The 25,398-nt window shown below is 37.4% G+C and overlaps 2 protein-coding genes across 2 annotated transcripts; one reads left to right on the top strand and one right to left on the bottom strand.

Moving 5' to 3' along the window:
- Positions 1-385: 385 nt before the first annotated feature.
- LOC145219094 (ral GTPase-activating protein subunit beta-like) lies at positions 386-21,510 on the bottom strand. Its single transcript, XM_080086475.1, has 30 exons — positions 21,261-21,510; positions 20,408-20,466; positions 19,625-19,830; positions 18,866-19,032; positions 17,889-18,075; positions 17,292-17,423; positions 16,100-16,260; positions 15,851-15,957; positions 14,890-15,145; positions 13,763-13,982; positions 13,237-13,395; positions 12,769-12,883; positions 12,189-12,336; positions 11,800-11,922; positions 11,215-11,333; positions 9,015-9,200; positions 8,476-8,633; positions 8,112-8,329; positions 7,545-7,626; positions 6,967-7,144; positions 6,017-6,087; positions 5,702-5,852; positions 5,222-5,350; positions 4,440-4,596; positions 3,547-3,791; positions 2,935-3,064; positions 2,710-2,779; positions 2,157-2,299; positions 1,405-1,638; positions 386-902 (listed from the first exon to the last, which is right to left on the bottom strand). Exons 1-29 carry the CDS (start codon positions 21,397-21,399, stop codon positions 1,406-1,408), a joined length of 4,449 nt encoding a protein of 1,482 aa, XP_079942601.1. The 5' UTR covers positions 21,400-21,510; the 3' UTR covers positions 386-902; position 1,405.
- Positions 21,511-22,945: 1,435 nt separating this feature from the next.
- Positions 22,946-24,476, top strand: LOC145219105 (uncharacterized). The gene has a single exon (XM_080086485.1). The coding sequence runs from the start codon at positions 23,030-23,032 to the stop codon at positions 24,320-24,322; it is 1,293 nt and encodes a 430-aa protein (XP_079942611.1). The 5' UTR covers positions 22,946-23,029; the 3' UTR covers positions 24,323-24,476.
- The last annotated feature ends 922 nt before the right edge of the window (positions 24,477-25,398 follow it).

Genomic DNA, 25,398 nt, shown 5'->3' with positions numbered 1-25,398 from the left:
TTCACTGTTACCAATATTTTTGTTTACAACTTTGCTGTCAAAATTTGTAATTGTATCTCACAGTCTAGTTCTCAACTCATTTCGGGCCATGGACCACCCGGAAATCAAGATAATTCACTGGTCCAGTTTCCATTTTGAGATTTAAAGTACAGAAATCATATACAACAAGCAATTTGGCTTAAAATATCTTTCTTTCAAACAGAATTTTAAGAAGTGACATAAAGTCATTGACAGCTAACATTTTTGACCCTCCAATACATGATGTGAACTATCTTCAGTTTATCACCCAAATATCGTGATCGTGGACCAACCGAAAAGTCAACATGGACCACTACTGGTCTAAGGACTCCCTTCAGGAAAGGCAACATTTGAAAAACAAACTCAATCGTTTTTTCATTGTTTTATTGGGTATTGAAGAAACAAAACAACAGATACGAAATTGCACAGTAAGATATTGTTACCAAGAGAACATTGTCTGTTGGTTGTTGTGACAAGTATTTTATCCAACTCTTCTGTAAGAAGTCAAGCCTTTTTTTAACAGTCACAGATAGGATAGTAATATGACGGTGATCTATGGTGGGATTGTTGCACCACAAGAAACGTATCATGTGCATATAAAGACATGCGCACAAATCAACAGCAATCAAAAATGAATTCGGGAAAAAACAAATCAATTGACTGCTTTAATTGTCATACAAATAAAACAGTTTCCATTATGACCACATAAGAATACGAAAAGTGGCTGTAAAAGTATTACTAAAGAGACTTATACGTGGATCATGGGTAGAGAAAGTGCATAATAGCAAAACAGCGTATGTCAAGCAAGTATTACACGGCTCGTGGATAGATCATTAAATCTCGTGATTTCTTGATTGCAAAAGATCTTACAGTGTAGAATGATCCTGCAAAATATACAAGGTTTAAAACGGGCTTATTGCGCCACAACAAATCATCGGTAGTGTGTGTCCTGTTTACCCGAACCCCAAACATCACGTGTATATTGGGTACTTGAAGCAAATTTAAAATATGCTATGTCGATATCGAGTAGGCCTTTTTATTCTCTAAACATGGGCAAATTTGACATGCCTTGGGGGTAAATATCACAAGAGCAAAAAACTTAAACGGCCATAATAGAATACATGGAAATTTCATAAGTGAAACTACGTTTAAGTTCAAAAAAACTTTTGTTAAATTTTATGTTCAAATTTTGCTAAGGGTTTAACCAGAAAAAACGCTTGAAAACCTCTGATCCCCAATGCTGTCTGCGCCGTTCGGGAATGCAAAATATCATGACTTTTCGTTGTAAATTAGACTGTTTAAAACCTTTGCTTATTATCATGCATACTTGAATCTAATTTAACTGGTAGCCTACACTGTCCCCGTATCCTCAAATATGGAACTTACTTTATGATGCGGCTGGTACAGGTTTCAACGTATTACCGGAATCTGCCTTAGTTTCGTTGCGTCGGCAGTCGGTAAAAACAGAAGTGAAGAATTCCGGTTCGGTGCATCGGCGCTGGTATTTGCTGAACAACTCGTTGATTCTTTGCTTCCTTCGTACGTGTGGAGGTGAATAACTGTCGCTTGCTAAACGTCGACGTCTCGACACATTCATTGCTGTCATACGGACCGCGGTACCTAATACAGGACAAATTAGAAATTGCAGCCAACATATTGGAACGTATATGTTAACACGCCACCTAGTGAAAAACAAAACAAATTTGGTCTTTGTGTTTGGTTTTAAAATACTTCTTTGTATTATAGTGGACAAAAAGACAACTTTAGTGGAACGTATTGGCAAGTGGGTATTAATGACACAAAAATGTTTTAACAACGTTGCACACTATTTAGGAAGTTAAAATAATTTCGTATTTAAGACGTTGCTACTTCATAACTTCGCCAAGGAGCTTTTGTATAATTGACGATTGACCCAATATGATTGCTTGTTAAAATAAAATGAGAGAAACAATAGTTCTTCACTCGCACAATTCTGTCTATAACCTTTTTTTTTAAAAAAAACTACAACACATTCAATCTCGGTTAGACCGGATTCGGTTAATCTGGATCTTCGCCTAATCCTGACAAATTTCGGGTCCGGATTAACCGAGGTTTGCTGTATTTAACGTGGCTTATTAAGTGAGTTTGGTGTCACATACCTAGAGCTCTTCTGCTGACAACCATCCCTGATACAAGAGGGACTGCCACTCCACCCTTGCTACCGTTCTGACCGTGAACGAAGATTCGGAACAAACCACTGTCAAGCGGGTGGATTACAATCACCACAAGACCGTCTTTGGCTCTGTGAATACAGATGTTTGTTGTTATTCGAAACATCAGTATATTGAACATGTATTACAAGACGAATTGCTTTTACTGCAACTCATGTTAAACCAATAAAAGTGGAATAGGGTTGCATATTATCGTACATTGACAAATTTCTATGCCAATTTAACGCAGCTAGAAAATAGTGTATTGGGTATGTCTTTCGACATAAATCGTGGTTAAACAAAAGGAATTTAAATGTGATTACTGTTGATTCAAAATCAGTTCACATCAATCCAACCTCCTTCAAAAAGGTTTGGGGCTATATGACTGTAAAACGCAAAAAACAACGCAACATGTAACATGCAAGGAGCTTCATGATTGATAAGGTGCAGCTAAGTAATTCAGCAAAACAAAATGGTGTTTGAACACCGCACTGTATTTAACCTGGCTTGGGCGATGGTGCTTTCCGAATTGACATTCATTTCGCTCTCCAGCTTTTCATACGGAAAGTTGTCTGTAAAAAAAATTATCAATAAAAAAACAGCCATTTAACCCTATACTAAAACAGAAACAACCAATCCAATCAATTTGTGGAAAACTGTAGACCTATAAATTTTAGTTTATTAACTTCTACAGAGTCCAACAATGCAAAATATGGTAGTGACATACCGAAGCTGTCGTAACTCTCGCACCACATGAGCGCAACGCGAGTGTCCGGCATAAACTGTGGATTAGGACGTGAAGCTCCGGACGTTTTGCGTTTGTTGGGTTGAAGACTGGTTGGACTGGTGGGACTTTCCTGTAATGAAGGAAGTTATGTACTTTTGTATTGAACAAGTTCAACACATTTTTGTAGCAAACAAGGGGAATCAGAATAAGAAGTTAGTCACATAAAACTTCTATTTTCCACGTTTTGGCGAAAACAGTGTTTCAAACAATATCCATCAGTTGGGTAGAAACGAGTTTTTGTGTGTAAAATATATTTTTTTGTGAAAAAAAACTTAGTAGTGTTCTATGAAAATAATGGAGGATAGACTATACCAGAAACACAAACGTTTTGTTTTAGTTGAGGAAAAGCAGTTCAACATTTTTGTCAACTTAATGTAAAAGCATAGAGCATATAAATGATAAGCTGCAGACAGTGCACACTGTTTCGACCTATAAGGTTTCATCAGTTTTTCAACTTGTATTGAGAAAGTATTTTCCAAATTAACTGACACCCACATCCTATCTACAATGCGACGTCAAATAAAAACACCTTAAATCGCTTATGGCGCTCACCTGTGTTAAACCAACAGTATTAGCGGGAACAGCTGATAAATCCAAAGTCAGTTCCTGTTTAGTCTGCTCATTCCCAACTGCACCGTCAACTTCAAAACCTTCGTCAATCTGCGGCAGATGTGTAGGCGTGGCAGGGGCGGGGCTTGGCACCACGAAAGCTACTTCTGTCATGGCGTCAGCATAATAGAGAATATAGGGTTCGCCGTTGAACGCTGATGGTGGGTCCTTGTTCAAGTCGATAATTTCTGATACGAAACAAACATATGTAAAAAAGATCATTATTAATGCAAAACCGTTTGCGATTTCGTATTCCCAAAAACCCCATTATCAAAGGAAAGATGCTCTCCTTAGTAGCCTTAAAAAGTGTCTAATCCAGTGGTTTCCATCTGGGGTGGAATTTTAAAACTTTAGGGGAGGAGTTTATTTTAATGTTTACATGTGGTTTGTAAATAGACACTTAAGCTCTGTGAATATGACCTGTAAAGTTGATAAAAAAACAAGTTTAAATGATCTTTATATGGTTTAGCATCTACAAAGTAGTATGTGACTATATTATTAAGGAAAAACATGTTTTGAATGGTTAAGGAAGGAATTTGTCGAAAAAATAGGAACCACTGGTCTAATCATCGAAATTGCGACAAGAGAAACACTGAACACGTTTTTCTAATCTTGAGAATGTTTTGGTTCAGAAAGTAACAATTTTCAGTGAAGCACAGCATGTCACCTAAATTAATATTACAGCAGCTAAGAACGACGTTATTATGTCCTAAGCATGCTCTGACAAAGCACCAAGCCAAAAAATGAGATACCCGCAGTAGCCCAACGATTGCAGACTTTGACCCAATCTTAGTGGAAAGATGTAGTATATTTTTGGAAAAGATTCGGGTAAGTACCTTGGTCAGAAAATTGGCGATGACGTAGTTTCCAAGACTCAGTGGATTTTCCACACCACCCTGGATGTCTGCGTGTGTCCACAGGCCAACCCAACGACAGCAGGAACTCAGTAAAAGCTGGTTGGACTTTGTTGGATTCGTTCACATTCGACAAAACCTGTGCGGAATTTTTCCAACAAACCTCATGAGTGAATCACTATCACGATCTTGTGTTTAAATAACGAACAAGTGTAAGATTTAAAAATTGCACAAAGTAAGACTTTTTACAAGTAAGCTATGTGCGAGAATGTAATTTACAGATGTAAACGTCCCGAAATCGGGGCCTAAGTTCGAAGGTATAATCTCTTGAACTCAATTTTGCAAAAAACAACAACAACGCCCAAATCAGACTCAACAATGGATGCGATTGCCCCACAAACGATGCCGAGTGTGAACCTGAATCGAGCATGTTTTAGTCAAACTTAAACATGAACCGACCAGGCATACAACTCTTACGCTAAATAACTTTACAAATGCCCAATACTATTGCAATCTCCAATACACTATTCATGTACGCGTTTAGTACAAAATTAACTGCCGTTGCAGCTCAAACCTTGAACTTGTATTAGTTTTTATTGGTGGAGTTATTTGACTGAACTTTCTAATCGACTTGTTCGCTTTTTTGATGTATGTGTATGTGCATAATAATTACATGTTTTAATCCTATTTTAACGAGATAAACTTATGTTGTTTATAACTGTACAAGTTTCTAGGTTTCAAGAGGAATATCGTTTAACAGTTACCTGCTCCATATTGTTCTGCCCCTTCTTCACGTAGAAAACAAACACAGTGTCATGGTTTCTGGTGGGAATCGAATCCAGCGCTTCGAGATCGACAGCAAATTGACTCTCACTTGCATTTAACATCACAAGCTGGAAGTGTGTGTAACAGTTAATAAGCCACAAAACATGAACTCAGTTAGTACCCTTTATAAAAACAGAAGCGCTGTTTACGTTAAGTGAAATAAAGACATTTGATTTTTAAAGGTAATCTATTAAATCTCGATGAAAAAGACGTATTCAATCTCGATGATGTATAAAAGCCGCTGTGGGGCATTGCAATTCGTGCAATGCAGACATTATGTGTTAAAATAAGTTATATCAAGCATTGTGGCCTGGATTTTTGACTGGTCTGTAGGCACGTGCATACTTTGCCTAATGGTTAATCCGGCACTGGCGACCAATCAAACGTTCTGCTTAATATAATGTTTTGTGTCCCCTTACATCAGGTCCGAGACGAGCCTTCGGTTGCGCCTTCACAGATTCCAGCGTGAGAAGGTTCATATGTGAGAGGAATAGGCGTGCCGCGTGAAACTCGTGAGTGGGATGAGCCGGTAAACATTCCGGCATCTGCATGGGATTCTCTCGACATTTGCTAGTGGAATTTTAAAACTTTGTTAAAAAACGCTGTTACCCTTGTTAAGGCTTACAACTTTTTTTAAGATTTAAAAAAAAACTCATCGGATTTACGCATTTTATTTGGAAATATATGTTTCCAATGACATGGCAACTATCGTTAAAAATTTGTTTTATTATTACCTGGCGATTTCTTCATCATAATCCTTCTGTAGTTCGATGAGATTTCGGAGAACCTCTATTCGAGCCGCTTGCTGTAAAACCAAGTAACAAGGAAAAACATAAATATGATACAAACCAGTGTTTCATACCGGAACGGAACGAAACCAAATAACGTTATTCGTTCTGAGCAAATTAGTTATTTCGTTCTGGACCGATATTTGCATTTCGTTCCGGTCTGACCGAAATAAAATTATAACGGTATTTTTCGGTATTTCGGTCTTAAAAAAGAACATTTGTTTGTGGTCTTTACAACTATTAAGCGAAAAAAGAAAGAAAGTTGCAACACACAAAAATTATTGTCGGTAGTTGTTACGTCATATAACATTTGTCAATAATGGTCAAACGGATGTAAATTGTAGGAGCCTCAATTTTTATTGTATCTTAACGGCGCGAAATTTTCAGCAATTTTTTATGATAAATGTCCGGAACGAAATACCGGAATAAAAAATAACGGTATTTCGTTCCGTTCCGGTATTTGAGCCAAAAAGTATTTATTTCGTTCCGGTATAACGTTCCGTTCCGTTCCGGTATGAAACACTGATAAAAACAAACAAAAGCTATGCTGTAATGCACCGAATTTTCCCAGAGAATAATCACAAAAAAGTTTTTATAACCAAATTTATTAAAATTTAGTTATTTGATACATGTAGATGCTGAAAATAATTCCTTCACACAGTAATCGCATTACAGGCGTTATAATAAAAAACATTTCCACTTGGCAAGGCGTATGCTAGAACATCTGCGGTAGGATTTAAACTGACGACAGGAGCCCATTCGGGGCTGAGCAGTCTTGGTGTTATCAAAATCCAAATCGCATATTATAATGCAATACACACGATGAAGAGAGTACTTCAACATCTTTCGTCATAGTTCTACAAACAACGCACAATATGCAAACCACTGCTACTCACCTCAGCATTTGGGACATCAGTAAGAAGCGGAATACTGCAGTCGGCTTGCACCAGTGGAATACGATCAACCTCTTCAGGGAATGTTCGATGTTTAGCACGTTTGTAAGCTTCAGTCATTTCGTTTGGTGGAGGCCGATCAGGTCGGTACAAATAAGCGCTTGATGACAGTGGGTCCTTCCTGTTGAGTTTGATTTCGAAAATAATCGAATAATTCACTTAATCGCATAAAGGTTGGGACTGGAATATCTACAAATCGTTTTTCCAAAAACCGATGTCAAAGAAGTCCACAAGAAAATATGTTCATCCGCCTATTGGATAGATACCGAGTCCTAAGTCGGGTCAAGCTTTTCAGGTCGGGTAGAAGTTTAAATACGGTGGGCTTTAATCGGGTCTAGCTTTGCACACGGTCACATTCGTGTCATAATTTGACCTTGGTGAATCTAACCATCGGCCATATTCGTGCTTTTTTCTTTGAAAGAATCAGGTTCAGGCCACATTTCGGGCTTGATTCGGATTGCAGCTTAGTTTTTGTAACTACGTTTTGCTTATCTCACTATGTGAATATAACACACACAGACCTTGGAGTTTGACGAAGCTGCATCGTCCAAACTTTTCTTCCTGAAGGTCCACGAATCACGATGGTGACAGTTGGAACCGGTTCTATCCAAAAAAAGTAAGAGGAGTAAAATTATCAACAAACTGTAAAAGGAAAAAGAAAATGTATCAATTTTAACCCAAGTTTTAAACAACCAGTCTGAAAACAATAATTAAATACCGACTGTCTTCAGGTATGGTAGCATATATATTTTTAGTCAGGGTTGCCATCGACATGGGCCCCAAAACAAGGACAACCGAAAAAATATTTTTTTTATATGAAACCAAACAAACGCTTTGAAACACTTGTAACAGGGATTTGACTCCTAATTATTGAAAATAAGACAAAATAAGGACTCTTTTTAGAACTACGGACAATACATGTTTCTAAGACACTGCCCTTCAAAATAAGGACAAATCTTAGAAATAAGGAAGGTAATGCAGGTAATGTATCCCTGGTTATAGCTAATAAATACCAGGAGAATACTTTTCGTCTTACAAACGCCAGAAAGGTAGTCATCATACACACATACACTGACACATTTTATCACCTTGCTCGTTTTGCAAGTTTTGTTCCAGTATTCCAAGCAGCAGACCGTTGTGCAGTCCGAAGTATCGAAAAGACCGAACTGCCTTGTTCATATCTACTGAACCATTGAGTGTGTCCTCTACACCGTCCGCGTATTGCACGAGCGAACATTCGTCGAGTAAACTGCATGACGCACTGGGCGAGCAAGGACTAGGGAAAGCCCCCAAGTGCTCGAATACCCTAAAATTTATGAATGAAGTTTGGAAAAGTGAACTAACCTATGTGTAACCTTGTATCTGTCTGATGCATTAGCGGACATTGAGTGCTTTGTTTAAAAGGACTGGTCTAAAATTATGTGTGCAATGGGAAATTTTACGAGGACTTACAGCAAAAGCAGGCTTTCGGCGGCTTCCATGACTCGCATAGACACAGGACTGATTTCTTTGTCGGCTTTCATAACTGGTGGTGAACCGGTTAAAACTGGTTTCGACTTGCTTCCCGAAATTCCCAGTTCAATTATCTCCAGCACTTCGTACAAGCAGTCCTGTAGCATACAACTTTAGTTACCTGTTTTACCTGTCCAAAAATCATATATTGATGATCCAAAACTTTTTCGCCTCAGGTTTAAAATCAGGCTACAAGAAACCGTAAATACATCTTTAAACATTTTCTACTACAACTATGTTTTTACTACATAGTGAATTTGTATTGATAGTAGCAATTTGGAAACTAAACAGTGCAAATATGTTGTAAAACTTATTCAAATCGAGCAAACTACGTGACAAAAAGTTTAGATGAATAAATACTGACATTTTCATAACGCTGCAATAGGTACGACAAAGTTGAAAAATGGCATTGAATCAAACTGTCGTCTTTAGGTCCAAACCACGTCAACGTTAACCCACGCAATAAAAACGCAGCTTACCTTGTCGTCCATGAGGTACGGATGTTCCAACAGCCAGTTAGCAAGGGTGTGGAAAGCAGTAACGATCATCGAATGCAATTCCCTCTTATGTTGGGGTGGCGGTCGTTCGCATTGGTGGACAATATATTGACACAACTCATGCACTGCTCGTCTGCATTCGTGACGATCCTGCAAGTTTACTGGAGCCTGCGAAATAAATTCAGTTTTTTAACGTTTATGTCAGGAGTCGGCAAACTTTAGGTCACTGCGCGTCAAATTACCCGTTATTTCAAAATGGTAATGACTTTTAGTGTGTGTGAAATAGTAGTTTATTATGTCAGGTAAGTTAAAAGCAATAAAAAGCAGGCAAAATCGTGCGTGCAAGCTGGATTTTGAGACTTACATCATAAAGAACTGAAAACCAACAAACAAAAATATTTTAAACTAGAATGGTGGCTTTCTGATATATTTCCATTTTATATATTCTATACGATATTTACCAATTTACTATACACATCATTTGATCTACACATATGATTGTTTTTGTAAACAAAAACTAATGGGTCCCCACACGAGTGTTTGTGCGGATTTACGGTAAACAAATGTTGCGGTGATTTTTAAATTCTTAAGAACAAATTTTTAGAAAGCATTAACCCAAGAATAAAAAAATTTGTTTGTATTTTTTTTGCACTATTATTGTCGTATAATTACAAAAACAATAAAAAAGAACGAAACAAATACTTTCGATTTATCTCTTGCTTTGACCCAGATATTGTCGCCCAAGGTCGGGTTTTAGACACAATTTTTTTCTAGAAAGCTGTAACAGTGATTTGCTGCAAGTGTATACATAACAAATTGTTTTTCATTTAACTTTGTTTCGCAAAACGAGTACCATTGACCTGTAGTAACCTTTAGGGTGCACACACCAAACGACTGTTTGACCTTTTGACACCGTTTTCAATAGCACGCCGTCCTTGCTGTTCAACAACACCGTTTGACCTAATTGATACATGCCTTGAGTATTTGATTCAAAAAAACGCTACGTTATGACGAAAGAAAGTTCCGAACTGTGTTAGTAATACCTACTAATTGACCTGAAGTAACCCGTGGTCATGCAGCGGCCAACCTGACAACGAGCATTTAAAAAAACTTTTGTCTTGCAAAAAAGTTTATTTTTTCATATTTAGTTTGATTAACAAAGTTTTGCTTGACATATACGAAGCACGCTTATTAGGTTTAAATCGCGTCATATGTTTGAAACCGTTGCCAAAACTGAAAATGTGAGTGATAACTTAATAAAACGACATAGCATTGCTGTGCAAAACAGCTGATTTCTAATCACCGAAAGGACGTGTCGTAAAACGTCTGTCCGACGTCAAGCTGAGTCCTCCCGCTCTGCCCTATTATTCGTAAACGTACACTCTTGGGACTTCTAACTACAGTATCTTTCTTGACCAAACGAGCGTTAGACACATTTACGTTTCGAGAGCCTGCGGGTCTGTCTCTGGGTCATTCGGGGTCAAACTTCTGGAGGATCAAGTTCAGATTAATAACTAACATATATCCAAATTTGAATCAATTTGAAGCGCTCTTTCTTTGCCAAACGAGCGCTACAAACGAGCGTTTAAAAATTTTACGTTTTGGGGGTCTGTGGGTGAACCGCTGGGTCATTCGGGGTCAAATTTCACGGGGACCAAACTCGGAGTAATAACTAACATCTGTCCAAATTTGAATAAATTTGAAGCATGCTTTCTTGACCAAATGAGCGCTACAAACGAGCGTTTAAAAATTTTACGTTTTGGGGGTCTGTGGGTGAACCGCTGGGTCATTCGGGGTCAAATTTCACGGGGACCAAACTCGGACTAATAACTAACATCTGTCCAAATTTGAATAAATTTGAAGCATGCTTTCTTGACCAAATGAGCGCTACAAACGAGCGTTTAAAAATTTTACGTTTTGGGGGTCTGTGGATGAACCGCTGGGTCATTCGGGGTCAAATTTCACGGGGACCAAACTCGGACTAATAACTAACATCTGTCCAAATTTGAATAAATTTGAAGCACGCTTTCTTGACCAAACGAGCGTTACAAACCAGCGTTAGACAGAAAAAAGAAAAAAAAAATACGGACAAAAACAATATGTGTCCCCTTCAGGGAAGGGGACCCATAATAAGTTAGTACGTAACATAAACTAGAAAATCGTTTGGCGTTGAAAGACTCACCTGTGCCAGACCGCTAAGCAGCTCAAGTGCAGCGAGTGAGATCGAAACGTCTGACTTCCAAGTGTCCAACTTCTGTGATACGAGATGAACGATCTGGACGAAGAGACCGTACGCTGTGTCTGTTCACAAAAACAAGTTTGTTAGAATAAAACTGCTAGTACCTTTAGTGGTCTGTTAAGTCATGTATTTCATAACAATACTCGGACGGACAAACGTGTTCATTATCGAAATGTGACGGTTTTGCTCTTATTGCAAAAAAACTATCCTTTTGTTTCATGCCCCATCGCGTTAAATGCTTTCGGAGCACTGAGCTCAAATAACAACCATGTTCGAAATCGAGCATGTTGATTTATAGATAATATCGGCGAGTCTCAGGTTACGTTTGTCCTAAATGCTCGCAATTTGTCTTTCAAATGTTACAAGTTTCGTTGCGTAATACAATACGTAGTCATGAGCTAATGGCACAGTCGTCCTTGCAATGTTTTTACACAATGGCAATTCGTACACAAACGATTAACTTTCTTTATTGCTTTACAATTGATTACAATCGTCTGAAACCCAACGATTTTTGTAAGCATCACTTACCGACTGGGACGTTTTCATTCTCGGTCGGTTGCACTACTCCCGCCATCTTTCCATCACGTGATGTCAGAGTGTCACCAACGGCCTCGAAAAGTGCTGAGTCATGCAGAGCCAACAGCAAAGCACCTGATTTGTAAAATGTGGCAGATTTTTTAAGATGTGTTTGAAATAACAAAGTTTCAGAAACGCATTAAATTCTCCCATCAGTTAGAAATGAAAAAGTTGGCTTTGACTTTACAGAACGCAAAATCGTTACAATTGACAATACAATTTCAAAAAAAGTTTTGACCCAATGTTTTTGATTTGCATCTACTTACAAAACAAGTCGAAACTTAGTATGGTCGCTTTCACGTTTTAGGTAAACAGCTACATAAAACACGATCAGTGCTTACCTAGTATCATCTGTGTATTGATGGCATCAGATTCGCACTGCAGTGTTCCTATAAGAAGGTCAAGCAGACGTTTCTTCATCGATTGAAACGTAACTCGTGATGTTGGATTAACGTTCAAATTTGGACCAGCCCATTGCTCTTCGATGTCCTAAAGCAATAATTGCAAAAACATTGTCTTATTCGCTCCATATAGATTTGTCTTGGGTTATTCAAAAGATAGCCCCATTATTTATCACTAAAACAGTGAAAACAACGGACGATACACCTTTGGTTAAAACAGAATTACTCAATCACAGACAAACGAAATATATATTTCGTCTGTAACGCAGGACCAGTTCCTTACTTAAATAGATGCAATTAGTGGTTTGGTATTGAAATAGATATATTGGGTAGAATTGGTCTTAAAATGCAGACTGATACCACAATCACCAATTCCCTATTCAAAGATAAACTGATTCTATCATTTCACGGTTTATCACGAAATTTCACCAATATGAATTCCTTGTGGAATATGCAATGATAACAGACAAATATTTGGCGTGGAAACGTTATGTGAATAATTTAAAGATTTTTTTCTTACTGCGACTTGAAGTGTGGTGTAATGTAAAGCGAGCGGCATCATTGAAATAAGAAGATGGGTAGAAGCCCTTCGAAGTTCAGTAACATTCAGATATGGCTTGAACTGCTGCAATTCTCTAAAAGTTACAACACAGTGAAATACAAGTGATAGAAAATGCCCGAACTTTTTTGCGGGTAATTTAAAAAGTTTGAACCTAATAAAACAGTGTGCTACATATTTGCTTAATAGTTCAAATAGATAGGCGGTACACATACTCTAATGATATGTTGACGTAAATAAGTTCTGTCGCATTAACATACTAAAATACCAACGAATCAAACTTGTGCGCCATTTATATTTTTTTCTAAAACCTCACCAAGGCAAAAAAACTCTAAATCCACAGTAAAACACATACTCCAATGAATATTTAAAGTATCAAAAAACAATTATAAAACATTAGAAAAAAACACAACTAAACACCAAACTTACTTGTCAGGCAGAATCGATTCGAGAGCTGCAAGAAGAGGAGGAAGGAGGCAAGTGATGCCGGGAAGATCGAGTCGCATTAGATCAACAGAGTTAAGTAGGATACTTGCCAGCACTTGTTTGCTGTCACCGCGAAGACCTTGACTCATCACCAAGTAAAACCTAAAAATGAACACAGTATTGAGGAAAGCTGAATAGTGTAGTCCAAATTGGTGGGTCGCACTTTTTACGGCAAAGTTGTCGTGAATTTTTTTTAGACTATGACTTGCGGCCATTTTTGTTCAAAAAAACAGGAACAAATCGGGCATAATATAGGCTTTGTTTTTGTTGGGATTTGGAGTCAGAGTCGGTTAATTACTATAGGGAGAATTCGCACTACAGCCGCTGAACTTTTTTGACATCTTTATCAGCGTTTTATCATTGTTTTTACGCGACTCTTTTTCGTGTTTACCCTGTTTGGTGTTTTACCTTGTATCAAATTATTTGTTTGAATTAGCTAAAACTGCTAGGAAAAAAATAAAGTTCAAACCTGGAGAGGTACACGGGCAGAATATGTTCCCCTGTTTTCTTGCACATAATAATGCGACATAGGGTTGCACAAGCTTCAGCACGACCAGCGTCTGACGATTCGGGGAATTCCGATCCGTCAAACATGGGATTGGAAACTAAGTTGTCAGTGGAAGGAGCGTTCAATAAACTGCCAGATGTGGAGTATGGAATACTGGTTGACCGCGCTCGTCCTTCAGTGCCTGCATGTAAAGGGTTAGTAATTAGAAAGATTTTGTGTGAACTGAAGTGAATTGGAGCAGTATTATCAGAATTTGCCAAAGCGGCTCCTCAATTTTTCGACATACTCAAATTGTCTTCAACTACTACGTTTTTGTTAAGTTTTATCATGGGAAATGATAGTACTGCTATAATATTTTTGACTGGCGAAATATATAAGTTTAGTAAGGCACCTGAACGTATTATGGCCCACTGCTTATCTTTTCTAATGTTTGAGAAAAACGATTTTGGTTTTGTCCGATTTAAAGGTTTATACGTACTTTTACAAAGTTTATGACCCGTTCGTCATCTGTGATAGTGTTTTAGTTGCAGTGAATGTGGCTCTAACAAATTATATGTCGCTAGGCAAATCAAATCGCAGCTATACGATACTACACTAACAACTGAGTCGAAAAACTGCTGCACAGCCTAGGTGGGTAGACCTTGTTTGCGACATGTTACCGGTAATGGTTCTGTCGGTTGACGTGATTTTTTTGCCATCTTGTTTTTAAGCTGAAGTGTATTTGGAAAAGCCTTGTACATGTCAAAAGGGGTTAAGCAGATCAACAGCGTTTTGGAAAAGGTTCAGTAAACAAACTAAGAAATCGAATCGAATTTCGAGGTGTGGGTGTCACAAGTAATGTTGTAATATCAACAATTCGACGTGTGCAATTACTTGACTTATATGTATGGATGTCAGCTACTTTCGCTTACGTTTTTAGACTCTCTTTGGGGTTATTTCCATTGGCCAAAGCTGTAATTGTTTAGGAAGGAATAACAATCACCCAAATAGTTCTACTACTGCATATGATTTGTTTCAGCCAATTTTCGCAAATAGAAAAGCGAATATTTTTTCTCTGCACATGATAGAGTATAACAGTTATACAATACCTTTTTCCTTTCCATATATCTGTTCAAACTTGCATCCAGCCAGAGCAGCATCAAAAAGCCATTCCCCGAACAGATGCAACACACTGTTACACTGGGGGCGCTGCGGGGCAGGGCGAGGTCTCATGTCAAGGGATGAAATGGAACCAGCATTAGCGGAGGCTGAAGGAGGAGTTATGGAAGATGTGGAGGAGCTGGGACTCGTTGTGGAGGCTCCAGGTGATGCAGGAGGACGTGAGAAGGCAGCTGATGTTGCTCCCTATGAAATGTAAGCCTCACTTAGTCATGTTATATGGATAGAAGGTAAGCAATATGGAAGGGTGGAAAATTGGGGTCTGTTTGGCCAAGCAACAACTAATTCTTTGCTAATGCAATGTGCTTTCGGGGATGAATTATAACACCACACATAATACAAACATGGGTAACTATGCCCAAGGTGGTTCTCAACCTGTGGTATGCGGACCAATTCGGGTGCACAAAGCTTGACAGATGGCGAGTAGCTCTCTGTTTTACTTAATCCATGTAAAATCAAGTATCGAAATCAACTGACCCAACTGATCAGCCCTGTTTTTTGGCATTCTTTAGGAAATGCTCACCTTGCTGGTTTCAGAAATATCCCTAGTCAAGAAGAACAGGCCTATCTCTTAGTCTACCATTCAAACGGGGTTTAGGTAGAAAAGTCTTTAAATAGAAAAGTCTTTAGGTGGTATGTGATCAGTAGAAGTTTGAGAACCACTGCACTGGGTGAAATAATTCCAATAATTTGACAGTATGGATCTATTCATGAGACATATTATTTCACATTACTCACTGGGGTTACAAGAAGAAAAGGTGTCAGAATGTTCAAATTATTACTTCATTTTGTTTGAGAAAAAAATGTAATATTCACCATTCAGCAGACCTTGGTCACTCAACGAAGTATAATTTTCCACAGTTTACTTATTATCCAAATTGGTGAACTCACTTTCTTGGCTTTTCCTGATTTTCTTGCATTTGTTGGTGTGATTGGTGTTGAGATTTGCAGCAGAATATGGGGATATGTGACTTCGTACTTTCTTTGGTTGCTCAAACCTAAAATTAGAACAAGAACCTGATTATATTGATATGCAAAAGCAGTACACATCTTTTTTCCACTTTTTGACTCAAGATTTTTAACAAATAAACATTAGTCAACTTTAACCTGTTTTACAACCGTTTGATGTCCATTAGTTACCTAAAAATGCATCCACTATTGAAGATACGCCCTTCATGGCCTTGAGAAATATATAGGGCAGCATTCGAAGGCTGGGGTCAAATCCTTCACCCTTCAAAGCAAGTTCCATAAACTTGTCAGCCTTTGTGATGAAGTTGGTGTTGCTCAGTTCCACTGGGTCACTAACAAAGCAGGATTGTGTTCTACTAACAATTTTGTCAAAATTTGTTGGGAGGTACACTATAAACGGACTTGAAAAGTAATTTTATCAAAAACATTATTGCCAAGGTACTGGTGTATATAGAATACATCATTCAGACGTTTCGACCTGCACTGATGATGACAACAGAGATTGTTGAAACGTCTGAACGATGTATTCTATATACACCAGTACCTTGCCAGTAATGTTTATGATTAAATTGTTGGGAGGTATTTTTAACTTTCATGAACCTGGACAAGCATACAGAATACATGTCAATTTGGTTAGATTTTTAAGTGATGATTAATTATTATCTATTCTATAGCGTTTTGAGAAAGTTTTACGATAGAGTGTGTTCAAATTTTGTTTGAAAGAATTGCCCAGCTGGTGACCACTTGAAACAGTGTAGTAAAATACAGTATTAGTTGAAAACACAGGTTGGTACAATAATCTTCAGTACTACTGTTAAGAAAGTAAATCATGACTCTCACATCATTTAAGCCAGTGTTTCTTAACCTTTTTAGCACTCGTACCCATTGAGCTTTCATTAAATTTTCTCGTACCCCTTGTCTAAAATGGTCGACGGAAGTTAATAAAATGGTAATAATAGGAATTAACATAATTGTAATAATAGGTATTTATAACTTGCGTGTTGGATGCATGCATTAAAACAGTATTGTAAGTAGTACAAAACCAACCCGTTTAAGACATATAACAAAGTAACGTGTTACGCATTCTTTACAAATATGTCTAAATACGGTATGATTTCACCCTGCATGTCGTAACCCTGGTTAAGAACCCCTGATTTAAGCAAAGGATGCTTCATAACTTTGACTTTTACTGCTAAAATGCACATCAAAAGCAATAATGCACAGTACCTGGTAATTCGATACTGGCTCAGTGAGTTTGATAAAAGCATAAAATTTACACAAGCAATATAGAAATACAGTCATAATTTTTCATTATTTTGCCCTAAACGTTTTTTTTCTCTTGCTAAAATAGAATTGAACTGACCTGATTATATGAAGGACTCTAAACCAGGTTTGTGCAACTACTTCATTATTCATCTCCTTTGGGATAAACTTCATGTCTTCCTCGGAAACTTTGTATGAAGGAAAATCAGGGCCATACATGAATGTCAGCAATCTAAATCATCAAACATTGGGTTGCAAAGTATGATTGCCCAATGGCTTTGAAAAAAAGGACCTTCACAACACTGTGGACAATTTAATCTCAATTCCGTAAACCAAAATTTAAACGTTTGTTTGAAATCACAAAATCTAAAAAGGTCTAAAAAGTTGCATCTTTGAACAGGTGTAGTTTTGCTGACTTGTAGGCTGTCAGCAAAGTTGTAAACACAAAATTTCTGACTCTTAACCCCCCCCCATTTTTTTGTCTAAAATTCCAACCCAAAACCAAACTATTATGCTGCTTTTGCACAAGTTATTTTGGTCTTTCAAATGTTTTACTGAAATTGATCTAAAATCAATGTTGCCCAAAATATCACAACCTTAACTTTACAGTATTACAAAAATGACTCAACCTTTAAAAGTCACACTAACTATGACTCTACAACCCTGACTGCCCGGGAGGAGGAACAACAACAAATACCTTGAGGTAAGGGCAGATGAAATCCTACTCCACCAATCGACTACAGGTGGGTGGTGTCTCCAGTGGGACATCAGTTCTCTTGCTGTCTTCCACAAGGAGGGAGTGGGAAAACATCTTGTGCAAGAAAGCATCCAGACATCATAGAAAGTCTGCATTAGTTGCTCACACAACTGCTCTGAGAATCCATCTGAAAGTTATGCTTGAGTTAAAGAGAATGTAATCTACCAGTCTTTTAACTCACAAGCAGTGGTTGGTAATCTTTTGCATGTGGTGATCTGAAGACCAAGATCAGTCAAGTAGCACCTGGCCATAATATTCTATCCCTATCAAGTCATATTTACTGTTTACCATGTTGTTTAATCTATAAAATTTAGTGGGGTTTCATCAAATTTTTGACATTGTTTAGATACATTTGCCAACTATGCAAAAAATTCGATTAATTGAATATTAAAACCTTTACTTTGTGAAGAACAAATTTATGTGTATTCACAAGTGTGGAGTTATTTCTGGGACAAAGACTAATGATTGTAATGAAAAAACATTTATCCACTTAAGCCCACATATAAAGCATAGTAAAAAAGGTTTGTTCCAGCCATAAAATAAATTTTTCACTTTTCTACAGCTATAGGCGGGATAATTTTACTTAGCAGGATGGATTCGGCCAATGCGCCGTAGGTTGCTGACCCGTGGTCTACACTACAGCATTGCTTTCTAAATTGAATTAAATCAACCCACAGGGTTCAGTACCACTGCTTGGGGGTCTATAGTGGGCTCAGTATAAAAAATCCAAGACAGGATTGAGAAAGAAAGGTTAAAGTATTTGTTAAAATCGTTAGAACATAATTTTGGGTTGCATTCACAAAATGGGCACAAAAATGCTGATTTTGCTGACATACAAGTAAAACAAAAACAATACAAGTCCAAAACTTCAAAAAGCCTACATGAGCACGTTATATTAGTAGAAATGTAAGTCCTACTTGGTTGTGAAGGTGGTGCCAAAATGGTGTCGCAAACTTTGATAACAAACTTAAGAACTGCCTCCCAGGTCGCACGATCAAAACCTTTACCATCGTGTGACAAAGATTGAATTGTTTTCAACACAGTGTTACACAAACCCAACTGATTGGATGATCCCCCTTCTGATCTGAAACATAAAATCACAGAGCATGATAATTATCTACAATATCCCACAATGTAAGCTGTCATTATTTTCATTCATTATTAAGATGAGATACCAAAAGTGACTTTAAGCACAGCAGTGGCTGCAGAGTTAAATTCAGGTTCTATACAAGTATAGTCACAAAAATTCTTTCAAACCTATTATGGGATACGTACTAACTTTTTAAACATCATATATCTAGATTTGCAATATTTTAGTTACAATGGTAGTAAGCTAAAATATTGTAAAACTAGATATATGATGTTTGTCAAATATGCTACCTGGTGGACGAAAGACTTGTTTAGTATTTTCTATGGTAATGAGCTATTAAACAATGCCTGGATCTATATTCGGACCGATTGGGCAGTTAGGTTTTAAAACTTTGTCCTAACTATGTTTAACCCAAAAACATGTCGAATTTATTCTTTACCATAAACATTACCCCTCACTACACATTCTGATGCCAGATATTATTTTTTAATGCTATTTTTTAAAGCATCTCTTTGGACCAAGTTTTTAATGTAAGAATTCCACATGACTTTTATAACCTAATCGGATCAAAGATACAACAACATACCTTGGCATAAACAAGTTTTCCAAATGGCAAATCATCTTTTGCACATAAGGCAATGGTTCACGCTGGATGGGCAAAGGAATATTTTGCTTTGGAACAGTTACCACTGTCAGCCAATCCAAATACAACTGGACACAAGCTTTTATTGTTTCAATCTCAGATAAAGTAAGACTGAGACCAAAACATACAACTTCCATTGTCCATTTCACCTAACAAACAACATACAAATTAGTTGCCGACAAACACTCTAAATAAAATTGATATCAAAAGTATGTTCTGTTTTCACCATACATCTGCCCAGTTAATGAGTGTAAAAAAATTAGTTTGTGTTTAGTTTTCATATGCTAGTTTCAGGAAATGTGAGTATACAAGTTCAATTAGACCTGTGTTACCTCCTGAATCTTAAGGTTTTTTTTAGCCAGCTAAAATATGTGCTACAGAACATTCCCACAACCCAATCTTTATTATATATGCACTAGGGATAAACAATTGTAAACCAGGCCATTATTGGTGCCAATGTGTGCTATTAACCGATTATCAGTATCAATCTTTTATTATCATAGATGTGAGAAGTTTGAAACAGAATTATTTTGCTAGAGCAATTACAATCAACGACCTCAAACATAAAAACGATAATCGATATCTTACATGTATATATTTGGTGGAATAAGAATTTAGAGGCCCCTACAAACATATTGGTCAATATCAATATGCACCCTTTTAAAAGCAGATTAGTGTAATTAATGTTATTGGCTAGTTTGTTAGCAAGAATTAAAAGAAACATACCTGTGTGTCAGTGCTGAGAATATGTGGCATAGGACTGTGCCCAAGTGACATTGTATGACCTAAAAATGTATACAATATATGTATGCCAGAGTGGAAAGTGTTTTACTATGGCAGATTGAAAAGTGGAGGATTTTTTGTCAAATAATTGCACAGAATTAAGATCTTTCTGCATAAATTTGCGCGGACTGATTAACTTTTGATTGATAGGTGGATTGAACGATTGCCACAACTTGTATGTAATGCCTACAAGACCATTGGACAAAAAAATAACATACATTTTGTCCAGTCTGCAGAGTACGGCAGCTGCACGAGCAATTAAGTTTTGAAAACAAAATTTTGCATCAAAGACATTAATTGTTCTGTCTTAAACTATATGGCTTGCTTTGAGCCAGCTGAAATTGGTCGTGCACACAAATTTACAGGTCGTGCACGTGGGACATATAGGTCCTGCACGGTCGAGATCTCGTCGGGAACATGTTCTGCAAACTGGCATTTTGTCGCAGTCTTGTAGGAGTTATATATAAGTTTGCATCAATTCATTTGTAAATCAAAAGATAATCAATCTACACTAATCTGTTTGGGACAGTCGTAATTCAGCACAATATTTGTGCAAATATTAAACAAAAATATCTGACATATTCATTTGGGGATAAACAGTAATGCCATACAAAAACAAGTTTTATTAATATTTGCTGATAATAACTGCATTGTTCGATAAGCAGATTTATACCCACTCAAAGTAGACATTTAGTACACAGATAATGAAAAACAATAAGATTCACACTTTTCATATATATAGTTATAGAAGTCACATACTTTTTTGCAAAACCATCATTATCCTATATTGTAGTACCTGTTGCAGGTGTTGATAAGCTGAGAACCACAGATCTTGCAACATCTCTTCCGACGAAAGACGGATAAGAATGCAAAACACTTCGACATTTCTCCAAATCAAGAACTTCTTTCTCGATGGATGGCCACTCAGCATACATTGTACCTTCGGTTGTTACAAGCAATTCAAATCATTTTAAAACTGATGTTACACATTAAACGCAAACCGTATGCTAGAAGTGAATGAATTTACAAATGAAGTAAATAGCAATAGTAAGATAACTAAACTAACCCAACAGCAATTTGTTGTGAAAAATATATCGAATGACCGTGGTGTATTTTTACTAAAACGCAATTAGTCAAACTTATATTTCCGAATTTGTACAAGGGTGTTTTTGACTTTTTTTATGTTCAAATGTGCCATTTCTTTCTACATGTATCAATATATTTACTTCTACGCCCCAGAATATTTATATCTGCATGATCATTTGACCTGGAATGCAGTTTAAAAATGGCGCTCGTTGCACTGTAAATAAATCATACACAAACCAACATAAAAACATCTAAAAAAAAACAAAGTGTGCATTTTATTCTTTGGTAATAAACATATAACGTTGCATTTTTATATTGCTAATTTGTATTGGAATGGTAGATCCCGAGAGTTCTACCGCTTCAAAAAAGTCGATCTTGAGTTAAAAAAGGTTAAGTACCCCTGCCCCAAATATTATATTACTGTTGCTTTGCTTTTTTTTGAAAACTAAGAAAAGCTTCCCGTATGTGGTTTTTCAGTCTGTACATTTATCTCCTAAAATTTTGCTCTGGGTCTTTGAAAACTCGGACGCAATTACAAAAATCTGAATACGCAATCAAACAGCACAGGATTAAGTTAATGTTGTAATATCTATGCAAATCACAGCCTGAAACGGATGCATTAATTTTTACTACATGTCAACTAACACTAATTGAAATCGTGCATTTGCTGCGCCGTTGCCTCGAAATGGTGCCTGTCGCGTGAGGCTATTGCACACTGTATGCCGTAATAATATCGTTACATTAGCCATCATCTCCCAACGCAGTGTGTATGTCTGCAAGCATAAAAGGAGCAAACACTTTTAACATGTTCGTTTTACTGCGCTGTCCAATGCATGTGAGGTAGTAGTTGTGTTGTATTTGGTAAATATATATTGCAAAATATCGAGTAGGCTACCAGTTTATTTAGTCACAAACGTGATAGGTGTTGCTATTCATTGCCTTGATTGGTGTATATTTAAACATGATTGTCGGCGGTTTAATTTGTACTTGTGTTTGATTAAATTTGTATTTGTTTTTTAATGATGACTAGCAAACAGCTACAAAACATGTTTTTGTAATTAATACAGATTACGCACTTTAGAGTTTAGACGCATTTTACTTCGTCTTGCAATTTTGTATGAAACAAATAATAAAAGCAAACAGGTAAACCATTGTTTTATAAACGTTACGAATGATATATTTCGTAAAAACATGTTGTAAACAAGTAGGGAGTAAATAACTACATCCTCTGAGTCCTCTGACCAGTGGTGGGATTCAATTTTTTTGTCAGCCGGTTCTATCACAAAAGTCAAATTTTCTGCCGGTTCTTTTACAAAAAGTCCATTGTCAGTAACCAGTAATGCTAACCGGTTCGCTGATCTCATAACATTTCTTGAGACAGTTCTATAGAACCGGTGCGAACCGGCTGAATCCCACCACTGCCTCTGACCTATTAATGTTTGGCTTTTATTGTTGAAACAGGTTTGCAAATAGGCTGCTATGGCAGGTACAAAAAGTAACTTAACTGCAAACATAAGTGCTAATGCTTCTATGCCGTCAAGCAAAGATCATGCAACCATCAACGCGACGACGAGTCAAGTTTTCAACACTCTGCTCATTATTGCCACCCTGTGGTTGGCGACCTCATTTATTGTCTACGGTCACGTGTCGGGAAAATGGCATCGAAAGAAAAAGAACGACTACGCAGGTGGAAGAGTGTTCAACTTTGCAGTTTCATCCACCTTGCTGATTCTTCCCAGGCTCATTGTCACGCAAGTAGTAATACTTGTTGGTTACGAAGAAACACTTGCTGCTAACCAGGCCTGCGAAATATCAGTGGATCTATCAGTAGTGCTGTTCTTCCTTGCACTTTTTCCTACATACACGTATTTGTGGTTGCGACAGAGAATTCTTTACGCACAGCCCTCTATTGAACATCTGTACACAAAACCCATACGAATTCTTACATGGGGAAGTTACATTATTCTTGTTGCATCTGGTTTAGCGACCATCGTGTTGTTTGTGTTACCAACCCCATATTTGGGATCGAAAGAGGGTTGCGTTCTGCGCCCAGAAGAGGCAGACAATCTTACTCCATTTTACATTACGGTATTTACGCAGATTATCGGACAATCCGTTTTGCTTGGGTTGTTCATTTATCCACTAAAATTGCACAGAAAAGTCCAAGCAGATCTTGCTTCGGCAAAGCAGCAGTTGGAAGCACTTAAAGGGCAAGATGAAAACAAGCCGGAGCGCAAAGTTTCAAACATTTCCAAATCATCACTGGACATTTTCCAACCTACGTTTCAGTGCCGCATCTCACAGTGCTCCAATTCTGATGACTTTGATGAGGAAAAACGATCAGTTGGTAGAAGCAACTTCTCGTTGGACAGATCCAAGTCTGAGGTTTGTCTTAACTCGACTTCAAGGTCTAACCCTATTCGACAGTCAATGGGACCAGTGACAAGAAAACGCTCACAAAACGTCCAACATAAGTTAAAAACACGGGGCTCAGCGTCAACGAAAACGACCAAAAATTGTAACCGAGTGTTACGCGTTATTCGTCGTTCAGTTATTTGCACAACCATGTGTATTGTATCTGATCTTGCTGCTACGGCAATCGTGGCCTTTTTGTTGCCGAGAGAAACTCCCAAAAGTGTGACAAACACCGTTTATGATATTGGACTGTTGGTTAATGTGTTTTCGGTGATTATGTCGTTTGGAAGTTACCGCAAAATTCTGATTCCGTGCTACCATTTTAAACCTTCTAACTCCGCAACTTTAAATGAATAAATCATTCTCATTGTCAGGACGGTTTATAATGTGTTTGGTAATAATAGTATGACGTCTGTTTCGATGTTGTTTAAATATCTCCCCCCATCCGTCAAATATCGCACGTTGCAAACGCTAAGTGGTGCATTCAAAATACCTTTAACAAAAAGTTAAACAACAGAACTCAGTGTCAGACATTTGGATAAACTTGGTAAAAATAGGAAAAGCATTACAGCACTCACAACGTGGTAGAACTGAGCAGGATGGTAACAAAGTGCCCTAAAAGTATCAATGTATTACTGGTGGAGTACGTTTTGGCGTTAGAATTTTTTTCGCCCTGTACAATAGTAGACTTGTTAGTTGTGCTAGCAGTAACTACAATAACGGTCATGGTGAACAAACACTTGTGAATGAAGCCATTAAGTTGGTGGATTGTGCTACCAGGACATCATGTAGCACGTTTACTGACGTTTATTGTGACTCACGTCAGTGTATTTCCTTACCAGACAAAAAAGATTTTTAATTGATTATTATCGGTTTCCAGTCAGTTTATTTTTCGGACTGCAACAAGCGAAAAGCTGATGTGCGTCATTTACTAACATTCGGTGTTTTCGAGCAGGGGTCTCCAACACGCGGCCCGCGAGGCATGTTTCCGTGGCCCGCCGCGTCATTAGCAAATGAAAAAAAATATTAATATCTTATCAAATATGAGCATCTTTTTTTGTTTTAATCACCCGTCGAACGTTCAACAAAGAAAAATTAATGAAACTTCAACTCACGCCCATATATCACTACGTTAAAGAAATTCAACCATTTTTGTGATACATAATTATGACGAAATAATGCAAACTTAGTCTGATCATCAAGCGTAAACTTCAGAATCCGCTGGCTATAATCTATCGTGTAAAATTGTTATTGATATTGTATAGTTCTTCGCATAAAATGACTTATTTTTCCATATTAAGCTTACTTCCAATGGTGCGCCCGGGGGTAAAAATGTTTTAGAAACACAGGTCTAGGTGAAATGTACATTTATGTGGATTATGCATTCGTAGAAAGTGTCGAGTAATGCTCTTCTATTAGTAATTTCTTTGATG

This window comes from Phallusia mammillata, chromosome 1 (genome assembly GCF_965637545.1).
Source record: "Phallusia mammillata chromosome 1, kaPhaMamm4.hap1.1, whole genome shotgun sequence".
In the NCBI taxonomy this organism is placed as follows: Eukaryota; Metazoa; Chordata; class Ascidiacea; order Phlebobranchia; family Ascidiidae; genus Phallusia; species Phallusia mammillata.
The sequence above is the reverse complement of the archived record's forward strand: the minus strand, read 5'-3'. Positions and strand labels throughout refer to the sequence as shown.